General features: G+C 41.8%; 1 protein-coding gene across 3 annotated transcripts in view; it reads left to right on the top strand.

Annotated features, from left to right (window-relative positions):
* Window positions 1-706: 706 nt before the first annotated feature.
* The window catches only part of ABCB11 (ATP binding cassette subfamily B member 11), a 73,172-nt gene continuing 51,092 nt past the window's right edge, over window positions 707-22,786 (top strand). For 2 of the 3 annotated variants that reach the window (XM_045032417.1, XM_045032416.1), the window contains exons 1-7: window positions 707-808; window positions 7,576-7,678; window positions 9,828-9,849; window positions 11,893-11,941; window positions 17,021-17,262; window positions 19,555-19,642; window positions 20,968-21,101. In XM_045032417.1, coding sequence (XP_044888352.1) covers window positions 7,603-7,678; window positions 9,828-9,849; window positions 11,893-11,941; window positions 17,021-17,262; window positions 19,555-19,642; window positions 20,968-21,101 — 611 coding nt within the window. In that variant the 5' untranslated portion in view covers window positions 707-808; window positions 7,576-7,602. Of the gene's footprint in view, window positions 809-7,575; window positions 7,679-9,827; window positions 9,850-11,892; window positions 11,942-17,020; window positions 17,263-19,554; window positions 19,643-20,967; window positions 21,102-22,786 lie in introns of those variants that run through there. The other variant, XM_045032418.1, reaches the window with a different exon arrangement.

The raw sequence follows: 22,786 nt of genomic DNA, 5'->3' as shown, positions 1-22,786 counted from the left end.
CTAGCTATTTAAGCTTTGTCTTTACTGCTAAAAAAGGTGTGTTTTACTGAGGCTAAATAATGCCTATCTTGCTGTAAAAATCTATTGGAGGTGAGCCACCATAGTTTTACCATGAGGTGAACAAGGCAAGATCAATGACCAATGGGGGGATACAGCACCGACCTCGCTTCATTGCCTCGTGATAAGAACTACAGGGTGCTTGGCTTCACTATGATTTTACTGTCACATGTTAGTTATCTAGCTGTAGAAAACTCAACCTATTAGCCGTGATGACAAAACGTTAGATCCCATGTCAGAGAAGAGGGAACAGAGAGCAAGCTTTTGGGTAAGGACCAAATGTTTATTCTCTCTGAACTTAACCTCTGAACCAGTTTGTCTGTTACTCAGCAATTTTTTTTACGGAACCAATTATTAAAGCTGAGGTTGGTGTTTACAGTGGAGACACTAACCTATTCTGAACCACATCATTGCTTGCCAAGTAATGCTATAATATTGTATTCCTATAATTTTAAGAGGTTCTATGTTTTAACCACTGCAGAGTGAACTGCTGCCCAAGTGCCTGACTTTGTGTTGTGTGATTACTTTAGTCAAGTTTAAACTCTCCATCTGATGTCAATGAACTGTAGCATGGTGACTGCAAGGTTACTGACCCAGGTGCAAATAGTCAATGCCCACTTAAAAAGCTTCAGACCCCGTTAATGGGTTAGAATGATGCAAACTGTGGCTGCAAATGGGTGTACACATCTTTGGCTACCTGCACTGAACTGAGTCCTTGCGGTTTCTTCTATGGTTCTTTCTTACATCTTTGGTGAGCAACAAATCTATCATATTTTTAATATTAGAACATAATAATCTGCAATTTACTGATTTAAAAAGTGACTTGTATTTTTGCCCCAAAATAATCTGATGAATAGTATCTGAGTCCATTGGTGGCTACTCAAGAAGTTGAGTCGCTATTTGGCATGCACACTAGTATTAATCTTTCAGACCATTCTAGGCTCACATATTCAAAGAGCAAAGAATGATATCTATGAAACTTTTTGCAATGCTTATTTTCAGTGCTTATTTCTAATTTCTAGACAAAGGGCCTGATCCAAAACTACTGAAGTCAAGGTTTTGGATTTGGATTTCAGTGGGGTTTGGATCGGGCCCTAAAGTTCCTTCGTCTAGAACATATTTTCCTTTGTTATTTTAATGTGATAATTTGTTTTAATGAACCTGGCTTCATTTTCCTTTTTATTTCCCTAGAGATTTTGGCTTATCAGAAGTTTAATATTTATTGATTGTTTGGCTATGGCAAAATGTCATTTCACTTTAATGCCATATCTGATACATCCTGTGCCCATTAGTTGTTTCTGCACATGGTGGGGAGAGAAATGAGGCTCAGATCTCTTCTATTATTTAATTCTGTCCTAATCCATATATCAGCTTCTGTAGTCTGCAAAGTTCTACCAATGTTCTGTAGCTAGACACCCAACCCCAAAAGGGCAGTCTGTTCTGGCACTCACCCAGCCTATTAATCTGGTATATTGATCTGTTTCTGGTAATCAGCAGAATGATGCTTGCTGAGGATTACATATTTTTGGAGCTTCAGAAAGGTAAAAATGCGTATTTAAAACAATTGGTTCCTTCTTTATTATGATCATTCACAATATTACAGGAAAAGTCAGATCATTTCACAAGGTCTGGTACTAACAAAAACTCCACCGAGAATCTTTGCCCAAAGCCAGTAGCAAGAAAGAAAAATGACATTTCACCTTTACCTGTTGATTTTTTTTTATCATTTAAAGCAACCTTCTGTAGGCTTTATGCATCAGAATTTGGGGGTTGGAAGGTTTCAGCTGTGTAGGGTAATCTGTAGTTGGATTTGTATCAACTGGCTGAATCTAATCTGGATCCTTAGGCTCAAGGTTCTGAGGTCACTGACAGGGGCAATTTGTGATATCAGCAGGTGTTTGTCTGGCTGGCAGCAAGCCAGCTACAGAAACAAAGCCCTTCCTAATTAAAGTACTAACAGTACCTTTTGCTCTCAGTGTAGTGACCTGGAATGGCATGTGAGCATCAGAGCAAGCAGGCTCTCTGCTTTAGAAAGGTACCAGATGTATTACACAAAACAATGTAATGACTGTGGTCTTGTGTATTCTAACACAATGATCTTTAGCTGACCGCATACATTTGACATAGGAAATGCAATACAACGCAACATTTGGGCAAGCATGTCAAAGGAACTTGTTACATGACAGTAAGCAGCAGGCTCAGTAGCAAGTGTTCACAGGAGCAGGGTCCATCTCAAATGATTTTACAGAGTTAAATAATATGGTTGCAGAGAGAAAGAGAGAGACAGAGAGGGAGTTTTTGCCTAACTCAGAATGGACCCCCTGACTGCAGGCTATGACATGTTTCTGAGGTGGAAATGCTTCATCATATAATTTTCAGCATAGGGCCAGCTTCACTCATAAGAACATAAGAACATAAGAAAGGCCGTACCGGGTCAGACCAAAGGTCCATCTAGCCCAGTATCTGTCTACCGACAGTGGCCAACGCCAGGTGCCCCAGAGGGAGTGAATCTAACAGGCAATGATCAAGTGATCTCTCTCCTGCCATCCATCTCCATCCTCTGACAAACAGAGGCTAGGGACACCATTCTTACCCATCCTAGATAATAGCCATTTATGGACTTAGCCACCATGAATTTATCCAGTCCCCTTTTAAACATTGTTATAGTCCTAGCCTTCACAACCTCCTCAGGTAAGGAGTTCCACAAGTTGACTGTGCGCTGCGTGAAGAACTTCCTTTTATTTGTTTTAAACCTGCTGCCTATTAATTTCATTTGGTGACCCCTAGTTCTTGTATTATGGGAATAAGTAAATAACTTTTCCTTATCCACTTTCTCAACATCACTCATGATTTTATATTCCTCTATCATGTCCCCCCTTAGTCTTCTCTTTTCCAAGCTGAAGAGTCCTAGCCTCTTTAATCTTTCCTAATATGGGACCCTCTCTAAACCCCTAATCATTTTAGTTGCCCTTTTCTCATTTGCTTTGGCTGCTTTCCACCAATCCAGTTAAATCAGGCTCATGGCTGCTTTGCACTCACAGAGCTGTTGAAAGAGGCCGGAATGTGCCAGTGAATCTAGCCCCTTAGCACAATGCAGTTTCCAGGTGAGTTTTCAAATATTTAAGAATAGTGGGTATGAGCATTTCAGCAGAATTTGCTCACACAGTGCAGAAAATCAACTTGGGAATGAAGTCATCATTACATAGCAGAACATATATTTTCACAATCCGGTTTTGCAATTCCATTTATAATTATACTTGTGCGAATATAAAGGTTAAAGAAACATTATAGAGTTTGCCTATGGAAATACTGAATAGTCAACAAACTTCTTTGTGCATTCAGTTACTGTTCTGTAAACACAGTGACAATACAAAGCAATCAGAGCTGAGGCCCAGGAACTAGTCCATTTTAACGCGTTTAACTTAGTAAACAAGGGATTTATTTTGCTTAGATCCATCTGCAACATCTAACCCTTTAGAAATAATAATCATAATGAATAAGCATGTCTGTTCTTTGTAGTTTAATACCCTAAGCCTAACAAGGCTGATCGATCGTCATGTCTGAACAAAGTCTGTATGTCATAATGTAAAATAAAGAAGTAGTCGTTGGTAGTAGGCTTACTCCCTGTGAAACCTACATGATAATACAAACAGTTTCTAAGACCCAAAGGTCAGGGCATTAATGATACTATCTCTACTTACAGCCAGAGAAGTAGATGTTTTATATGCAAACAATGGCATGCTCTCTGGGGGCATAATTCCTAGTAAAATTGTCAGAAGTGATCACATTCTTTTCATAGTATATGTCAAATGAGTTTGCATGTTGTCTCTTACAGGTGTTGTTAATACAGCAACTGATGTTTTGGCTAATTTAACCCAGTGAATTAATAACTTTGATAAAATTATACTAATTAACAAAACTTTACTGCCTTATACATTTCTCCTACATTTGTGTGTGTTTGCATGTGTGTATCTGACATGCATGGGAGAGTTGGAAAATTGGGCAAACCTTAGGTTGTTTGCTGCTTTGTATTGACTTTTCCCCATGTCTGTAGGACTCCTGTCAAGTTTATCGGGACTTTGCATAAATGGAGGAGGGTCTGTACTCTCTGCGTAGCCTGGCTCTGACCCCAGAAGCTAATCAACACTTTTCATATGTGTTTGATACAGACTAATTTAAAACAGATACTTTTGTTACAAAGCATAGCTGTAGCCTGTGATCAGTGACACAGCTGCCCTGAGGAGTTTAGAGAACATAAGAATAGCCATACTGGGTCAGACTGAAGGTCCATCTAGCTTAGTATCCTCTCTTCCGACAGTGGCTTCAGGTGATTCAAAGGGAATGAACAGAAAAGGTAATCATCAAGTGATCCATCCCCTGTTGCCCATTCTCAGCTTCTCACTTTTTCTCAACGTACTTTTCTTTGGACTTTGGGACAGTTTGAAAAACTGCTTTCTGCTGGCCTCTTGTTTTAGAGTTTTAAACTAGTTAGTTAGTCCCCACAACTGCTAGCTGAGGAACTGTTGTGTATTTTCACTGTGGCAGTGAGTGAGTCGTCTTCTACAAAATAATTTTAAACTGCTAGGAATTTGTGCTTAGTTGTTTTCTTTTTTTGGGTGGGGGGAGGGTTGCATGTATATGTTTATGAATTTAAAAATAAATTAGATACTTTCATGTGAATACTGGGCTTTTGCAAAATTTTCTTTCCATGCGCCTGATCTGAAATTAATGGAAAGACTCCCAGTGGCTTCAATACGCTTTGAATCAGGCCCCATGCAGGGGAGGGTGAATTTGTATACAGCAAATTCCCAACCCCTGTGACATTTCCTTTAGTTGGCCAAATCCTGGCTTTCCATGTTTTCTCAAAAGTCCCCCTTTTCTTCTACATGTGTAGCTTGTGACCATTTTTAACTAAGATCACTTTTCCTTTTCCAACAGGGCCGCAATTTTTTCCTGTTGGCCTGTAAATTTTTCCTGTGACAGACAGCAGTTTTTCATCTTGTGATTTTAATCTAAAATCAGGTGCAACAAAGCTTAAGTGCCTGCTTGCCCACCCAACATTTGACACCACAAACCTTGGCTGCCCTCTGAAAACGTGGGGGGGAGGAGTCTGAATTACATTTGCCTTTGAGAAAATAATCTTTATACGAGATTTTGTGCTCATATTATCATAAAGGTGTATCATACACAGTCTACAAAAAGAGGATAGATTTCTGACATTACAAGCATTTTTTGTTTTCACTTGTGGCTTTGAAATCAGGCATAGTGTGTGGCTCCTGCAGCCTTGTTTAACCCAGCTACCATGTCTGCAGGGGGACTAAAAATTATAGTTGTGAAGTGTGTGTAAAAGAAGAGTTTTCTTCACAACACACCTTATTACAAGGGGTTATTTTAAATTCACAGGGTTAAATTCTTTGGGGGTGTAAATGGATACAGCTCCTTTAATTTCTCTGCAACTTTACATATTTATGCCAGGAGACAATATGGGCCCTAGCGTGTTTGAAATCTTCTCTTTAATCATTCTAGAGGAAGAAAACATATAAGCCTTTTGTGGTGTTTTAGTTAATTTTTGATTCTAGCAGATCTCTTTTCCCCACAAATGTTAATTTTATCCCTTAAACATATTTTAAACAATTATGCACCAAATTCTTCACCCCCCCCCTTTTAGTTTTTCTTGTGATTGTTGAATGCAACACTTTGTATCTAGGAGTATCACTATTTATTGGCTAGTGGATTAACAGTCCCAGTCCACACATCAATATCCCACTGGCTTTTCTTCTACTTAAGAAAGGTGGATACAAGTACCAAAAAGGGGTTTGGGGCAAGGTTCAGAGGAGGAGAGGCCAAAAGGAAAGAGTCAGGGTGGGAGTGAATGGTTCTGAAAGGTGGGGATGAAAGGAAGGGAATAGACAGGAAGTGGCAGGATTTATACAGGAAGTGACTTCAACATAATTATCTAGTGATCAATCTCCTATTTATCCCTCACTCTTGATTTGACAGGGAGGAGTGTCCTTATATTTCTTGCATCCTGCTGTAATTTAAGAGAGAAATTGCATCACAGCTCCTCCTGCTTTTATGTAACTGCCACTTCATGGATTTCATACAGTGCAATAGGCAGGTAAACAGCCACAGTGGAAAAGGGAAGTATGAAGAAAAAACCGTTTAATACTAAGACATGTGAAGACATAAGCAAGTGGCAAGAGGGCAACCTATATACACAGTAGAGAAGGAAGCCAAATCCGTCAACATGACACTCAGAAGCCTGAACAGACCAGCATAAGACCAAAATAAATGGCAGAAACAGATAGATGCCCTATGCACGAGAGGGCGTGGGAGGATTAAAAAAAAAGAGAGAGAACAGACAAGTGCAGGACCAGCCAATGGTGCTGCAGAGCTTGGGAGAGGTGTGCTGCCATTCCTAAAGGGGTGAGGCCTAAGAGAATGCAGCAGCAGTGGAGGACTTCAGGGACAGGTTGGGAGGATTTCATGTGTTTGTCCAGTGGTTTCCAGGCCATGTAAGATGTCCTGGATGTCACCTTTCCTGCTTTATCCAGCCACTGGTTCACTAATCCCAATGAGATGATGAGGCAGACTGAGGACCCTTCAAAACCCATTCAGAGTTTAACCATGTTAAAACCTCATGCAATAAACTACCCAGGGGTGTGGGGTGTGTGTGTAACTTAGCCTGAAGCATTGTTTCTGCTAGCATGACTGGTAAAGATAAATCCCTGCTTGTATTGTTTAGGTAAACTGTGCTACAACCATGCTAGCTAATCAGGGCCAGCTTTAGGCCTATTCGCCCGATTCCCCGGAATCAGGCCCCATGCCTAAGAGGGCCCCGCGCCTTAGGCGCCTTTTTAATTTTTTTTACTCATCCCGGCGGCAGTCCGCTCTGCCGGGGTCTTCGTCGGCCCTGCTCACCTGGCCAGAGCGCCGGCCAGAGTGCGGCAGCCCCACAGCCGCATGACCCCGGCTGGAGCTCTAGCCGGAGCATGGCAGCCTCATGGCCCTGTGACCCCGGCTGGAGCGCGGCGGCCCCACAGTCCCAGCCGGAGCGCGGCAAGCCCCTCGGCTCCCCTCCCCCGGCCGGCAATCAAAGTGCTGCTTAAGACTGGGAGCGCGAGCGCCGCCCGGTGAGTACAAGCCCTGCCCCCAGGAATCGGGCCCCGCACTTGCTAAAGCCAGCCCTGCTAGCTATAATCAAGTTGGGGAAATCCTTGCTGAGTAGCTTCTGAGCCATGCTCAGCATGCATTGTAATATTTCACTCCTTTTGAAAGACTAACACTTCAGTCACTGATAGTTAAAATGTGCTTTTGTTTCAGCTATCTTCACTATCTGTAGTGTCACTAGACTTGTAGGACTGTATTCTGTTCTCAGTTACACTGGTGTAAATTCAATGTGCTTAGCAGAGTTACACTGGAACAACGCGGATGTAGCTGAGATCAGAATATGGCCCGTACAATGTTGTCTTATCATTTTAAAAGACATTACTATGGTGATACTTTTTGCCTTTTCAGGGTTTCTGATTAAAGGAGCAAATCATCATGTCCAATCCTGTTGTTCTGCGCGGTATTAGGAGATTTGAAGAGGATAACTACATTTATGACTCAGATGGATCATGTAAGACATTTACTCTTTAATCAGCTTCTACTTTAATTTCAGTTGCCTGCGGAAAACACATGCCATACTAGATATTGCAGCTCACATAATTATGGGCATATTTTATTCAAAACAACTTTTGTTTACAAGCCCAAAGCAACAATCCATGTAAGTGGATGATCTCTTCTTATCTGCCTAGCTATCCACAGTATCTGTCTATATGTCCCCATCATCTGTCTACCAAATGTAACTAATCTATCTAGATTTTTATACCATGATCATCACCATGGTATCTGAATAACTCCATTGACTTCAATGGCCTTTCAGCAGGGATGGCTCTGGCATTCCTCTTTATGTTTTAGAACTTACAATAAAAGCTGAAACACCTGTGTCCTGCAGATTTCTAGGGTTGATTTATTATATTTAGAATTTCTTTTAAATGTGTGACCAGCTCTTGCTTTCCTCACCCTTCTCCAAAGCTTCCTTTCTCTCCTCCTTCCACTCTTGCTTCATTTCTCCTCTTCAAGCTTCTTTTTTTTTAAGTGCTTGTTAAACACCAAGCATCTCAGTTCAAATTAAACAGGAGGTGGTGGCAGGAGGCTTGGGGTGTTAAGTGAAGATGAGGAGAAAAATGAAGAGAAGCTGCTGAACATCTTGTCTCTGACTTATATGTTTCAGTATAAGCAGGTGGAAAATTAAAAGGACACTAGATATTTATATTTAATTGAAATTGCAGATGGAAGCAAGTTAACAGGGTAAAATAGTAACTATATATGCAACAAGCTAAAGCAAAGGCACATCATAAGGAAATACATGTCCCATACATGACCTCTGGATTTAAGCACAAAGCCCACACTCATTACATCTGCCATTCCCCCATGCAAGGCCCAAGATGCAGTGGAAATACTGTGCTTTCATTGGGAAGTGTGGGGTGGGCAGGCCGCTGAGGCCCTGGGTGCAGGGAATTCTTTGCACCCTTTGCAATGTGGCACACAGCTTTGCAGTGACCATGCAGAGCAAGGGGCATGGAAGTGTCCATGCTAAGTGCTGTGTTGCTGAATGATAGAGAAAGTAAGAGGATGGGGCTTTTCTATTCAAGCTGCAGCAATAATTGGTTGAAAAGTAAAACATGATTCCAGTCCATGTTAGGACCTAAAAATGGGCAGTGGGTTGCCAGTGCACTGGAAAACTCTAGAGATATGCACTGACTCTTCAGGAGCATGCACAATGACTATTCAAGACAACTCTGTGCTCCCAGTGGTGTTGCTGTCCAGAGCTAGTGCTTCATGCTGTGTCACACAAAGTGACTTGTGCTAAATATTTTGAGCACTGATCCTTATAGTAAGGCCTCCCCAGTGGGACCACTGTCAAGACAAGCTACATTTTAGGGCCCTCATCCTTGACAGCGTCTCTTGATGCAAAGGGTCAGATCGTGGCTGTTAGGCCGTGGCCTGAGTTGCTGTGGAGGCTGAGGTGCTGTACTGCAGCCAGAGTCCCCAGGTGGAATTCTGCCTCTCTAAGTCACAGTTCTTCCAGGGGCTTCCCAGGAGTGGACATCTGTGTGACAGCTCAACCTTCCTCTCAGGGGATGGAGCAGGTACTCCTTTCTATGGACTGTCAGTGCTGGTGGCAAAGCTACAGCCCCTCCTCTTTACAGCCCCTTTCAAGTTGCTGGCACACCATGCCACTCATCAGGACTGTGACTGACAGAACCAGCTGGATAATAGTGAACATTATTTACCATCAAATTATTTGCCACTTGATGGGAATATGCCCCAAATAATGTATTGAGTGAATAATATTCAGTCATGTATTCGTGGTTAATTATTCAAGGGGAGAGTGACACCATTAGCAATTAATTCATTATGTGCAATCAGGGGTGCTGGAACAATTTGTAGAGAAGGGGTGCTGAGAGCCACTGAACCAAACCGTAAACTCTGTATATGATGGAAACTGCACCCCTAGCTCCAGCACCTACATGTGCAATGAATTATTTCACCACCATTAGTGCCTGGTGCCTGAGGTGCTGTATGAGTGAGAGGAGTCTCCTTGAATCCGGGGAGGACTGGGTATCTTGGGCCCTAAGGTTTATTTCGAGAGTGTGTCTGTTGGAGACTATGCTCTTTATCAATAACTATTAACTATGGTTTGTATTTATTTCCCCCTACAGATAACAACCATAAGAAACCAGAGTAAGTCCTATAGTTGCTCATTGATCACACAATCATTATTTGTTTCTAGAACTATCAAGTGAAAAATGTTATTAACACATGACATTAGTGCATGTATGGTATTTATGGTATTTGAGATTCGGACATGCACTTTGCTTCTGAAACTGCACTATTCGATTCAGATGAGGCAGGCTAAAGCAATCTTTACAGAAGAAGTGAAGAGAAGTGGTGAAGATGTAGAGTAATGGCTGCAAAATATCAGGGTCTCCTTCAGCAAACCCCTTTAATATTCATTTTGTGTCTGTTCGAACCACACACACCCCCAACCACCCAGCGTGATTTGGCGAATAACATTAACAACATAAACTTCAGAACTTTTAGAAATATGAGACTAGAAGTGAAAAAGATTCAGTCCAAATCATTCAACAGGAGAGGAATTGAGATTGAAATGCAAATTCCCAGCTATTCATAGCTTAGGGTGACCAGATGGGATGAAGAAAATATCGGGACACATTGGGGGGGAAGTCCCGCTGGCGGAGCAACAAAAAAACCCAAGAGTGCGAAATAACAGGGCAACGCCTAAATATCGGGACAGTCCCGATCTTATAGGGATGTCTGGTCACCCTATCACAGGTTGAAAGGTCATAGAGACCCCAATCATTCTTTGTGACCGACAAGTGCATGTGGGGAACAAAACAGCTCTATGTTCCTTGATTCTGGAGTTGCTCTACACCAGATTAGACATCCTGAGAGCTTCTGTAATTTGCACTCGTTCTTCATGGCCACAAAGGGAATCACTAGTGTTGTTTTATTTTTTGATTTAGTTTTTATTGTAACTGCACATCTCACAGGACACCAGACCTAGTTACTAGCGGTTTCTTGAAATGCACAGAGGTCGTATATGGCACACATGTATCTTATTTAGCACACATTAAATTCACTGGCAGCAGCAGAGGCTCAGGCCTCTGAAGAATGTGCAGTATAAATATGGCTGTAATTTATTTGTTACATATTTTAAATGTCATATAAACTCAAATCCAAATCCACTACTCATACAGCTCTCACCACACAAAAATGTTTGGTATAACATAGATCCCATTCCTGTTGACTTGATAGGACCTTTTAGGCTTCATAAATTACTGCAGTGTGTAGTAGGCTAATGTGGGCATTTCTGGAGGGTCAGATAATACTCTCCAGCAGAAACCTGTGCAATGGGATAGGGAGAGAGACTCCAACCCACTCCAGGCACGCAGGTGTGGTGTGGTCTGGTCCAGTCAGCAGGAGAAGACACTTACACTGGAGATTCACAGGAAACACAGGCCTATATCCTGTGTATCTCTGGCCTTCTTGCAAATCAGTTGTTCCTCTCTGTGACCTCAGGGAACTCCCAATCCATGTTATAAAAAGTGCTGTGAAGTGGGATAAGTGGTGGCCCCAGCAGCATAGGCCTTCATGTCTCTTTAACCACAGAGTTTTGTTCCTAATCTGAGTGCTGCATATTGGCATCTGCTTCTCTGGTTCATCCCCTCTCATGCACAGTGCACCATCCTCCTGGTACTCCTGGGTGGGGGGGATTCTGCAGGATTGGAGGCATGGGGGAGTTTGTGATGGAGTCACTGCTCCCCTTTTTGCTTATCATCCACCCCAGGCCAACAGTCCCCTCCATCAGCAGAGCTAGAAAGGCGCACTCAGGCCCAAGATGCTGTTTAAAGTAGGTTTAGAACTGGAGTCATTCTACAATGGTGATATGTCTACAGCTTTCAGAAAAACCTACATCAAATCACTGCCCTAGAACAAGTCTGAGAGAGAACCACATCATACAGGATTTTAGAAGAAAAGTTGTGTGGCTAAAGTGTCCTACAAAAAAAAATGTGATGCCCTATATAAGTGGGAAAAAAAGACTCATGTTATAGATATTTCTATACAGATGAGGAACCTTCTCCAGAGAATAAGAAAAAGGGGACAAGGAAGTTAAATTCAGCTCTATATGCAATCATTAGGCACGAGAAAACATATGATATAGCTGGAAATTGCAGTTTTATAATTCTGCATTTTGTTTTCTAGGTCATCAAACAAGAAAGAAAATGACATTCGGCTTGGTTTCTTTCAACTGGTAACGAAAGTGTTGGATTTAAATATTTTACATATATTATATTGTGGGGTCACTGAAATGTATCTTTAGTTGCAGTATGTAGTTGTGACTCTGTCAAACCTTTAGGGTGAAATCTGGACCCTACTGAAGTTGACAGGAGTTTTGTCACTGGCATTAGTAGAACCAGTATTTCACCCTTTGTCATTATGCCACATGTATATTGCCTATGGGTCATAATTGTCTGCTAGGCACATTGTCTTTAGAGTAGGTCTGAAATTTTTTTATTTTACAAAATATTTGGAAAAATATGACAATTTCAATGGGAAACTATTTTGAAATTTTGCTATAGAATTTTTAAATTTCATTTTTAATTTTATTTTGTTTTTTATACTTTTATGCTGTTTTTATTATTTCATGACATGCCAGAGTAGTAGTGCTTACTATGACATAACTTAAAAGTTGAAATATACTACTATTTTTATTTTATTTTATTTTAAAAAATTATGAAGGGCAGCTGCCACTTATCATCAAACACACATAGTCTCCTAAGGTCCGTTGTTCCAGCCGGAGTGATCATGACTGCAGGCATTGCACCAGGCATCATGTAGTGAAGTTCCCAGATCTGGCTCAGTCTTATGGATCCCCCAGTCTCTGGGGCAGCCCTCTGGTTTGCGTCAAGCAGAGTTAGGGCATGTACTCCTTGGCGCACTGATGGACCGTTTGAGAGTACGGTGTTCTAGGGTGTTTTTATTTTCCTTGGCAACATAGCTGAAGAGCACACAGTGCTGCTTTTGAATAGAATGAGCAATTGAAGGAAAGCCAGACCTTTGCAAGATTATGACATTTTGCACAAAGTCCAACCACTTTATGCTCAGGATTCTGCCAGTGAATACAGAATGCCTGTCTGCTACCATTTAGAACTAACTGAAACATTTTACAAAAATAATAATAATAATAATTAATAATTACTAACAATTGAAAATAGATACTGACATGTCATGAAATAATGTAATTAATATAAAAATAATAGGGCTGTCGATTAATCACAGTTAACTCAGGCGATTAACTAAAAAAAATTAACTGGGATTAAAAAAAAGAATTAATCGCACTGTTAACAATAGAATACCAATTGAAATGTATTAAATATTTTTGGATGTTTTTCTACATTTTCAAATATATTGATTTCTATTACAACAAAGAATACAAAGTGTACAGTGCTCACTTTATATTATTATTTTTATTACAAATATTTTCACTGTAAAAATGATAAACAAAAGAAATAGTATTTTTCAATTCACCTCAGACAAATATTGTAGCGCAATCTCTTTATCATGAAAGTGTAATTCACAACTGTAGATATTTTTTATTACATAACTGCACTCAAAAACAAAACTATGTAAAACTTTAGAGCTTACAAGTCCACTCAGTCCTACTTCTTGTTCAGCCAATTGTTAAGACAAACAGTTTTGTGTACATTTTTGGGAGCTAATGCTGCCCGCTTATTTACAAGGTCACCTGAAAGTGAGAACAGGCATACACAGGGCACTTTTGTAGCTGGCATTGCAAGGTATTTACCTGCCAGATAAGCTAAACATTTTTATGCCCCACATGCTTCAGCCACCATTCCAGAGGGCATGCTTCCATGCTGATGACACTCATCAAAAAAATGTGTTAATTAAATTTGTGACTCAACTCCTTGCAGGAGAATTGTATGTCTCCTGCTCTGTTTTACCTGTATTCTGCCATATTTCATGTTACAGTAGTCTCAGATGATGACTCAGCATGTTAGTTTTAAGAACACTTTACCAGCAGATTTGACAAAACGCAAAGAAGGTACTAATGTGAGATTTCTAAAGATAGATAGAGTACTCGACCCCAAGTTTAAGAATCTGAAGTGCCTTCCAAAATCTGAGCGGGATGAGATGTGGATAATGCTTTCAGGTGTCTTAAAAGAGCAACATTCCGATGCGGAAACTACAGAATCCAAACCACCAAAAAAGACAATCGACCTTCTGCTGGTGGCATCTGACTCAGATGATGAAAATGAACATGCATTGGTCCGCTCTGCTTTAGATCGTCAGCATGGACGCATGTCTTCTAGAATGGTGGTTGAAGCATAAAAGGGCATATGAGTCTTTAGGGCATCTGGCACGTAAATATCTTGTGATGCCGGCTATAACAGTGCCATGGAAATGCCTGTTCTCACTTTCAGGTGACATAGTGAACAAGACATGGGCAGCATTATTTCCTGCAAATAGTATCCAAACTTGTTTGTCTGAGCGATTGGCTGAAGTAGGACTGAGTGGACTTGTAGGTTCTAAAGTTTTACATTGTTTTATTTTTTAATACAGTTATTTTTTATACATAATTCTACATTTGTAAGTTCAACTTTCATGTTAAGGAGATTGCACTACAGTATTTGTATTCAGTGAATTGAAAAATACTATTTTGTTTTTTACAGTGCAAATATTTTTAATCAAAAATAAATATAAAGTGAGCACTGTACACTTCGTAGTCTGTGTTGTAATTGAAATCAATATATTTGAAAATGTAGAAAACATCCAAAAATATTTAAATAAATGGTATTCTATTATTAACTGTGTGATTAATCGTGATTTTTTTAATCGCTTGACAGCCCTAAAAATAATAATTAAAACAAAGTTAAAATGAAATTTTGAAAATCCAAAATGAAAAATTTCCAGGAAACTTTCAAAATATTTGTTTTTGCTCTGATTCATAATGGCAAAAAACATTGAAATGTCAAAGTTTCCTATGAAACAAAACTTCCAGATTTCAGCCAGCTCTAGTTGTAATGCACTTAGGTGGTGTATGTGGAGGAAAGCTAGTCCAGTGATTAAAGCACACAACTAAGGATTGGGAGATCTGGATTCTCCTCATTTCTGCCACTAACTCGCTGCATGACCTTTGGAAAATCACTTAACCGCTCTTCGCCTCAGTTAAATCTTTATCTACATCCTGGGTATTGTGAGGCTTGGTGCTCATAAAATGTGTTGAGACTCTCAGCTGGAAAATAGCATAGAAATACAAAGCGTTGTTATATATCTCACTGAAAGATTTTGGCGCTTCTCCTTCAGATCATGTGGTTGAGGGCTGGGATTTTGGAGCAAAGGCTTCAGAGTTCTATACCCACATCATACATATGTTAAACTGTTTTGATAGTTAGGTGTAAAATACACAGCATATACGTACCATATGTGGCTAGAGAGCTGATGCCACACAAAATCGGGCATTTTCCAAGGGTTTATGGCAAGATCATTAATTTCATTCTATTTCTCAGACTTCTTTCTTTTTTTTTCTTTCTCCCTTTTAACACTGTAGCACTTCACTGTCGATGAGGTGTGGGCAAACTGTTTGGCTCAAGGGCCACATCTGGAATAGAAATTGTATGGTGGGCCATGAATACTCTCAAAATTGGGGTTGAGGTGTGGGAGGGGGTGAGGGCTCTGGTTGGGGGTGCAGGCTCTGGGGTGGAGCCAGAAATGAGGAGTTCAGGGTGTGGGAGGGGGGCTCTGGGCTGGAGCAGGGTGAGGATGCAATGGGGTGGTGAGGACTCCGGCTGGGATGAGGGCTCTGGGATAGGGCTGGGGGATGAGGCATTTGGGGTGTAGGACAGTGCTCTGGGCTGAGACCGAGGGGTTCAGAGGGTGGGAGGGGGATCAGGGCTGGGGCAGGGGGTTGGGGCATGGAGGGAGGGTCAGGGGTGCAGGCTTCGTGCAATGCTTACCTCAAGTGACTTCTAGAAGCAGCAGCATGTCCCTTCTTTGGCTTCTATGTGGAGGCGCGGCCAGGTGGCTCTGCGCACTGCCTCGTCTGCAGGCACCGCCCCTGCAGCTCCCATTGGCTGTGGTTCCCAGCCAATGGGAGCTCCAGGGGCAGCGCTTGGGGCAGGGGGAGTGTCCAGAGTAGAGCCCCCTGGTTGCCCGTATGCACAGGAGCCGGAGAGGGGCCATGCCGCTGCATCTGGGAGCTGTGTGGAGCAAGCCCCAGACCCCGTTCCCCAGCAGGAGCTCGAGGGCCGGATTAAAATGGCTGGTGGGCTGGATCCTGCCCGTGGGCCGTAGTTTGCCCACCCTGCTGTAGACATTACCTATGCCAATGGGAGGGATTCTCCAGCTGGCGTAGGTAATCCACATACTCGAGAGGCAGTAAGTAGGTCGACAGAAGAATTCTTCTGTCAGCCTACCATTGTCTACACTGCGGGGTAGGTCAGCTTAACTACACTGCTATGGGGTGTGGCTTTTTACGTCTCTGAGCAACGTAGTTAAGCCAACTTAATTTTCTTGTGTACACCAGGCTTTAGTCTGTCTTATTTCTTCCCCTGATTTTCACCATCAGAATGTCTCTGTCTTTTGCTTTGTTTCTCTGCCTTTTTTGTCCCTTGACACATTACAGCATCTGTGTATTACTTGTATCTATACTCCACCTCTCTCCAGTATGTAAACCTCATATTTTACACTGCATACTTATAAATATCAGTCCCCTTTTCAGCAAAGAGAGATCACTTCTCTAATACCTGACCATAGCACTCTACATACATCAATTGATTGGGTGTATCTATGCAACATCCCAACCTGAGTGTATTAGTCAAATTTCTACCATATAACCACAGAACCATCAGGAGTAAGTCACAATAATTTCCCTTATTTGTATGTTGTGTAGAATGTCCTAATTTAAAAAAAAACATGCAAAGTTGACTATACAAGTAAACATGAATTTCAAGGACATATTCACAGTCAATCTTTGAATCAAAGTGTGGAACACTGATACCTTGCAGTGATGTTTTATTATTTGGATTTCATTTGTTGTTACTGTCTGCAAGTCTGATTAAACGTTCACTCAGAGGGCCAAACTCTGCTCCCATATTCATGGATAACTCCCATTGTCATCAAGGGGGATTACACACCCATGCAATGAAAGTAGGATTGGTTCTACATCTGTAGTAAAAACAATTCTGAAACAAATATTCACTAGTAAACATTGCTGAAATTACTCTCCTGAAATATCAATCAGGGAAATATGAATGATTAATGCATAACTAACACGCAAATCACTCGAACAGTATTTTTTTCCCTCTCTTAGTTTCGATTCTCTTCATCATCTGAGATTTTAATGATGGCTTTTGGTAGTTTCTGTGCCATTCTTCATGGAGCAGCCCAGCCATGCATGTTGCTTGTCTTTGGTCTGATGACAGATACATTTATTCAATATGACATTGAGAAGCAAGAGCTTAGCAACCCAGACAAGGCATGTGTGAATAGCACCATAGTGTGGATCAACAGTTCCCTTCACCCAAATGAAACAAATACACCAATAAATTGTGGGTAAGTGGTCCATGGAGTTTGTTTCTTTTTTTTTCTTGTTAAACACTGTAAGTGAATTTCTTGCTAGAGAAAAGGGCCCAGTTCAATCTAAGAGGCTAAATGTTCTATCCGTAGGAAACTTGCCAATGTTCTTTCTGTTCTACTACGATGCCTCAAGTCTCACCTGGAGGGGCCACATCTAGGGGTGGGAGGGTAGCTCATGCCTATTCAACCCTTGGTCTCTCAACTAGAACTGTCAGCAAGGACGCTGTTTAGTGGTGGCTGTTTCTACGATAGGGAGGGACCCCTGCATCCAGGAACAAATTTGAGACCCCTAATGTATTTCACACAGGTACCTAAACATCCATTAGAAGGGAAAGACTTTTGGTGGTTTTCTGCCTACCTGAACTAGATTTGAACTAGTCATTTCAAGAGAAAAAAGCTCTGTAGCCAGGTATCAATTCCCTCAGTCATCTAGGCTCCTGGCAACTTTTGTTGAATTGAAAATGATTCATCTGACTGCCTCTGATGTTTTATGTTTCCAATGCTCAGTTTCTGCAGGAGGTCAGGCTATATAATCATAATGGTCCCTTCTGGCCTTAAAATCTGTGGCTCTTCTAATTCTGAGTTTGATGAGCTTTTAAGCAAATAGACTGGCTCCTACTCTCATCACTACATACAGAAATTTAGAGAAATAGCCAGGAAGCGCCACTGAACTATTTTGAAATAATGTAAGAGTAACAGCAGCAAATTGGTGTTCACCATGGAGATTAGGGATAATGCTCAAATAAATGTGCTAGTCTCTAAGGTGCCACAAGAACTCCTGTTCTTTTTGTGGATAATTTAGTATTTCCACATGACTTGCAGGAAATGATTATTTCAGATTGGGTACCTTTTTCATAATATAATGTAATATTTGAATGTACAACAACCACCCCTCACACTTGTCTATAGAACATTGTTTGATTTTTGCTACCACGTTAGCATCTATATTGGTAAAAAGTAACTCAGGGCTTGTCTGCATGAACATTTAGTTCACCACAAGCTCGGGTGTGACTCTAACCCACACTAGCCTGTTGTGAACTGACTGGCCGTGTGTACTGTTCCGTACTGTGCTTTTATCTAGTCCTGTTTGCAAGTGGGATAGATCAACGTACGCTATGGACTCCTGAGGGAATTCTGGGCCAAAAAATTAAAAATTCTGTGCACAATATTTTAAAATTCAACATATTTTATTTGTCAAAATAACCCAATATAATCACACTCTTTTCAATTATTTGCTGACAAGTATTTTGAAATAAATTACCAAAATAATTGAAAAGGGTGTGATTTATATTCTTAGTACGTTACTGTGTTATGCTGACAAATACAATCTGCAGAATTTATTTTTTCATCTCTATTGTCCTCCTCCTTCTCCCCACCCCCTGCCCAACTGGAACTAACATCCCTGGGCAGCCAGGGCATCCCCAGACCTCCCCTTCCAACCCCCAACCTCCCACGATGACTTACCTCTCCCCCTGGCTGCTGCGGGTGCCTGAACAGACACACCCTCGTGCACTGCTGGGGAGGAGTGAGTGAGTGCTGGTTTGGGAAAACAAAGGGAATCGGGGGGGGGGGGGGAGAAGGGGAGACATGTTCCTGCATGATGCAGTGACACTGAATTCCCCCAGGAGTAGCTATAGAACGTTTAGTGCACATCAGCAGGGTCCATAGGGACAGTTAGTTCACAGCAGACTAGCATTGGGTAAATTCACACCCCAGCTTGTGGTGAACTAAATGTTACTTTTGTTCATGCCAAGCTGGGGCATGAATTTACCCCACACTAGCCTGCTGCGCACTCGCTGTCCATGTAGACAAGTCCTATATAAGGTCACTATCTACTGAAACTATGTTGGACACCTCTTCCCCCAAACAATCCTTTCCTGCACCTTTTCATTGCATGAGGTCTGGTGGTGTTTCACAACCATCCACTGCAAACTACTCCATAGCACCCCTTGCACTTCCCAGTCCCCTCCACATCTGCATTAGGCTCAGAAACAATCTGGCCTTTGAGAACAATAGGCTGTTAATGAACAGCAGTTTAGGGGACCCCCCATTATTTCTGATATCAGAAGAAGCAGTTTTACCCCCAAGATGTGATGTTGCACCAGCTTTAGAAATCAATTACCAAAGTGCCATTATTTTAAATTATCCTGAATAATAAATGCAGGGAATACCCTTGAAACATCACTGATAAGTGGACTGTTAAGCAGATTTGCTGTCAGAAATTTGTAACAATATTGTTTAATCTTCTAATTTTATTTTATTTTATAGGTTCCTGGACATTGAAAGTGAAATGATCAGATTTGCAAGTTATTATGCAGGAATCGGCTGTACGGTGCTTGTGTTAGGATACCTCCAAGTCAGTATTTGGTTCCCCGTGTTATTTCCAATATATAAAACACTAAATTGTTATGTTTCATAAGAAAGGCTCCTATTGACTGTATATTTTTGCACAATGTAATGGAGAAGGCATGCGCTCTTGCAGTGTTTCAGATTTTAATGTCATGGGGTGAAACTCACCTCTGTGCAGAGGGCCAGCCCGAGTGTAGATAATTGTAGGGCATAAGCCCATGTTGGCCCACTGCATGGGGTGAATGTCACGCAGTGTGAGATTACTGCATGCAGTTTCTGTTACACCACGTGCAAAGTTTGCTTCACAGTGGTTAGGGAAACAAAAAATTGACTAACATAGCCAAGTTCAAAGTGTCAAAAGCATCATACCCAAATGTCAGTGAGGATAAGTTATTTCTTTAGTCTTTATACTATACAATATGATATTATATATTTCATTCTATCTACCGTATAAAGGACCTGATTCTCCTCTGACCTGCATAGGCATAAATCAGGAGTAGCTGCAATGAAGCCAATGGAGATACACTAATGTAAAATTAGTTTAAGAGGAGAATCAGGCCCAGAATTTTCTGAAGTCATGGCTCAGACCACTACAGCTTATCCCTGTGTGATGTGCTCTGGGGTTTGGATCATTCCTGTAGAATACTCTGGTAGAGTTTATTGTCTCTACCCCACACATTATTTTCAACAGGAGAAGCCATTTTTCACTCTTCCTCCTAAAAGCGCATGGAGTTTTGCTGGTGCAGAATGGTTGCTGCCCTAGCACTGGCTTTGTTTCGGCAGTGAGTGATGTGATCTGTACATTACATACACATACAGATGGCCAAATTTGGTCCCCAGTGATAACCATGCAACCTCATCAAAGTCAGTTGTCTTGCATTACCTCTCCAACTCTTCTAATTGAGCAACTGCTTGGACAGTCCATGAACATTTTGGAGGTGTCAGAAATTTTCCTATTCTGCATTGGGACAAAACTGAAACCTGAAATAAAATACAAAATATGAGAGAGAGAGAGAGAGAGAGACAGACAGACAGACAGACCCACTCACTCACTCACTCACTCTAGAATAGCCAATAGCCCGGTGATTAGGGTACTCGCCTCAGAGTTGGGAGGCCTATGTTCAAGTCTTTGCTCTGAATCTGGAAGCAAGGTCTCCCAAATCCCAGGTTCTGATGAAGATTCCCAAGCAGCTGTACATCAAGTAGATGTCACATGTATGTAGTTAGAATATAATGGTTATTTCATCATTAGCCATGTTACTTTTTTGCAGTTGTGGGAGTGGAAATGGTTTTCTTAACAGTAAGTCAGTATCCACATTACTGTCTTCCCAGATCTGTTTTTGGATAATGTCTGCAGCTCGTCAGATTCAGAAAATCAGGAAAGCGTATTTCAGGAAAATAATGAGAATGGATATAGGCTGGTTTGACTGTACGTCAGTAGGAGAACTGAATACACGAATCTCTGAGTAAGTAATCTAGAAGAACCCTATGCCACAGTCGGGGCCGGCTCCAGGCACCAGCATTCCAAGCTGGTGCTTGGGGCGGCACTCTGCAAGGGGTGGCAGTCCCTGTTGTTTTGCTCCCAAGCAGCGCGCCGAATTGCCGCTGCGGAGGGTGGGGGCAGTCCGTGTGCTCTTAGGGCGGCAGTCGCGTTTCCGCGGTGAGGGCAATTCGGCGGCAGCTTCTATGTTTAGCTGTCCGGGGCGGCTTCAGCTAAACATAGAAGCTGACGCCGAATTGCCGCTGCCACGGAAACGCGCCTGCCGCCCTAAGGGCACACGGACTGCCCCCACCCTCCGCGGCGGCAATTCGGCACGCTGCTTGGGAAGGCGAAAACTGTAGAGCTGCCCCTGGCCACAGTGCATGTCTTCTAAGGTGCCGTGAACAATGAGCAATACATAAAAGACTTTAGAAGACTCAGTCCACTAAGGGCTAATCCATCTCCTATTGACTTCATTGGAAATTGGATCAGGCTCTAAAGACCTGATCCAAACCCCTTCAAGCCTTTGGAAAGACTCCCATTGACTTCAATGGGCTTTATATGAGACCTTAAAACCCAAGTTATGGACTCCTAACTTAGGTAAAACATAGATACTCTCGTGACAGGGGTCCATATAAATACATAGACTGTCAGAGAGGTTATCAGCTAAATTCTACTGTAAGTTCCACAGTCCACATTTGGAAAACAGGAGAACTGAATCTTATAAAGAGCTAAAACAATATATCGAGGATCCCATTCATAAAAAAATACTGCATACTGAGAGAGCAGGGAAGTTACATTCCAACTATTGTCATTGTCACTTTCCTGTGGCTGCAGAACTTTTTTTTCCTTCTGCCTCTTGCCACTGCATAGTGGTGCCTGTCCCTTCCAGTAAAGTTCTGGACCAAGGTCAATTGTGTGAGAGAGAAGAATTTCAGGGGAAAAAGATGATGTAAATAGCTTTTGTATTTCCAACTACGCTGATGTAAGCCAGTTCTCATCTTTGGCACCGCTTTGTGTCACACACCCAGAGAATACTCAGCTTCAAAACATGCCAGAGAAACCTTACACACTTGTAAACATGTTTCATAAATCAAACATGTTCATTTTTGAAGTAGATAACATAACATCTTACTGAATGCACCAATGTGCTAGTAGTTTTGCTTCTTATGGCTATTCCAAACCTCCATGCCCTCTGCTCCTGATAAGGGTGACATGAGTAGACCACTTTGCAGTTCTCATGCATGGGGTGACAACCAAGAGCTGCAGAAGTGTGTGACCACTGAGTCATATTAAAACCTGACAGAAATGTCTTCTGCACTGAGAAAGCGCATTACACAGGAGAAATGCACCTGTATGTTCATTGTTACTGAAAACTGTGCAGTTGCTCTAGGGCTAGATTGTGATAGTCACTGCCTGTCACACAGGAAGGGTAAGGGATTGCACAGGAAGCCTTCCAAGGGCCTTCCACAATAGCAGTTCATACACTCCCTGCTCTCTCCTGCTCCATTCTGTCCCCCCCCCCCCGCAAGGGAACATGAAGCTGGAAAAGCGGTGGGGAGGGGCTAAGAGAGAGAGGAAAGAGTTAGGGTCTTGGCCTTGTCCTCCCTCCGAATCATCCCACCAAGGGAGGCAATGCAGTCTGTTTTAAGGGACAAAGGGCAGGATGCT

The sequence above is a fragment of the Mauremys mutica genome, chromosome 10 (assembly GCF_020497125.1).
Source record: "Mauremys mutica isolate MM-2020 ecotype Southern chromosome 10, ASM2049712v1, whole genome shotgun sequence".
Lineage (NCBI taxonomy): Eukaryota > Metazoa > Chordata > Testudines > Geoemydidae > Mauremys > Mauremys mutica.
Note: the sequence above shows the minus strand (reverse complement) of the source record. Positions and strands in the feature narration are given on the sequence as shown.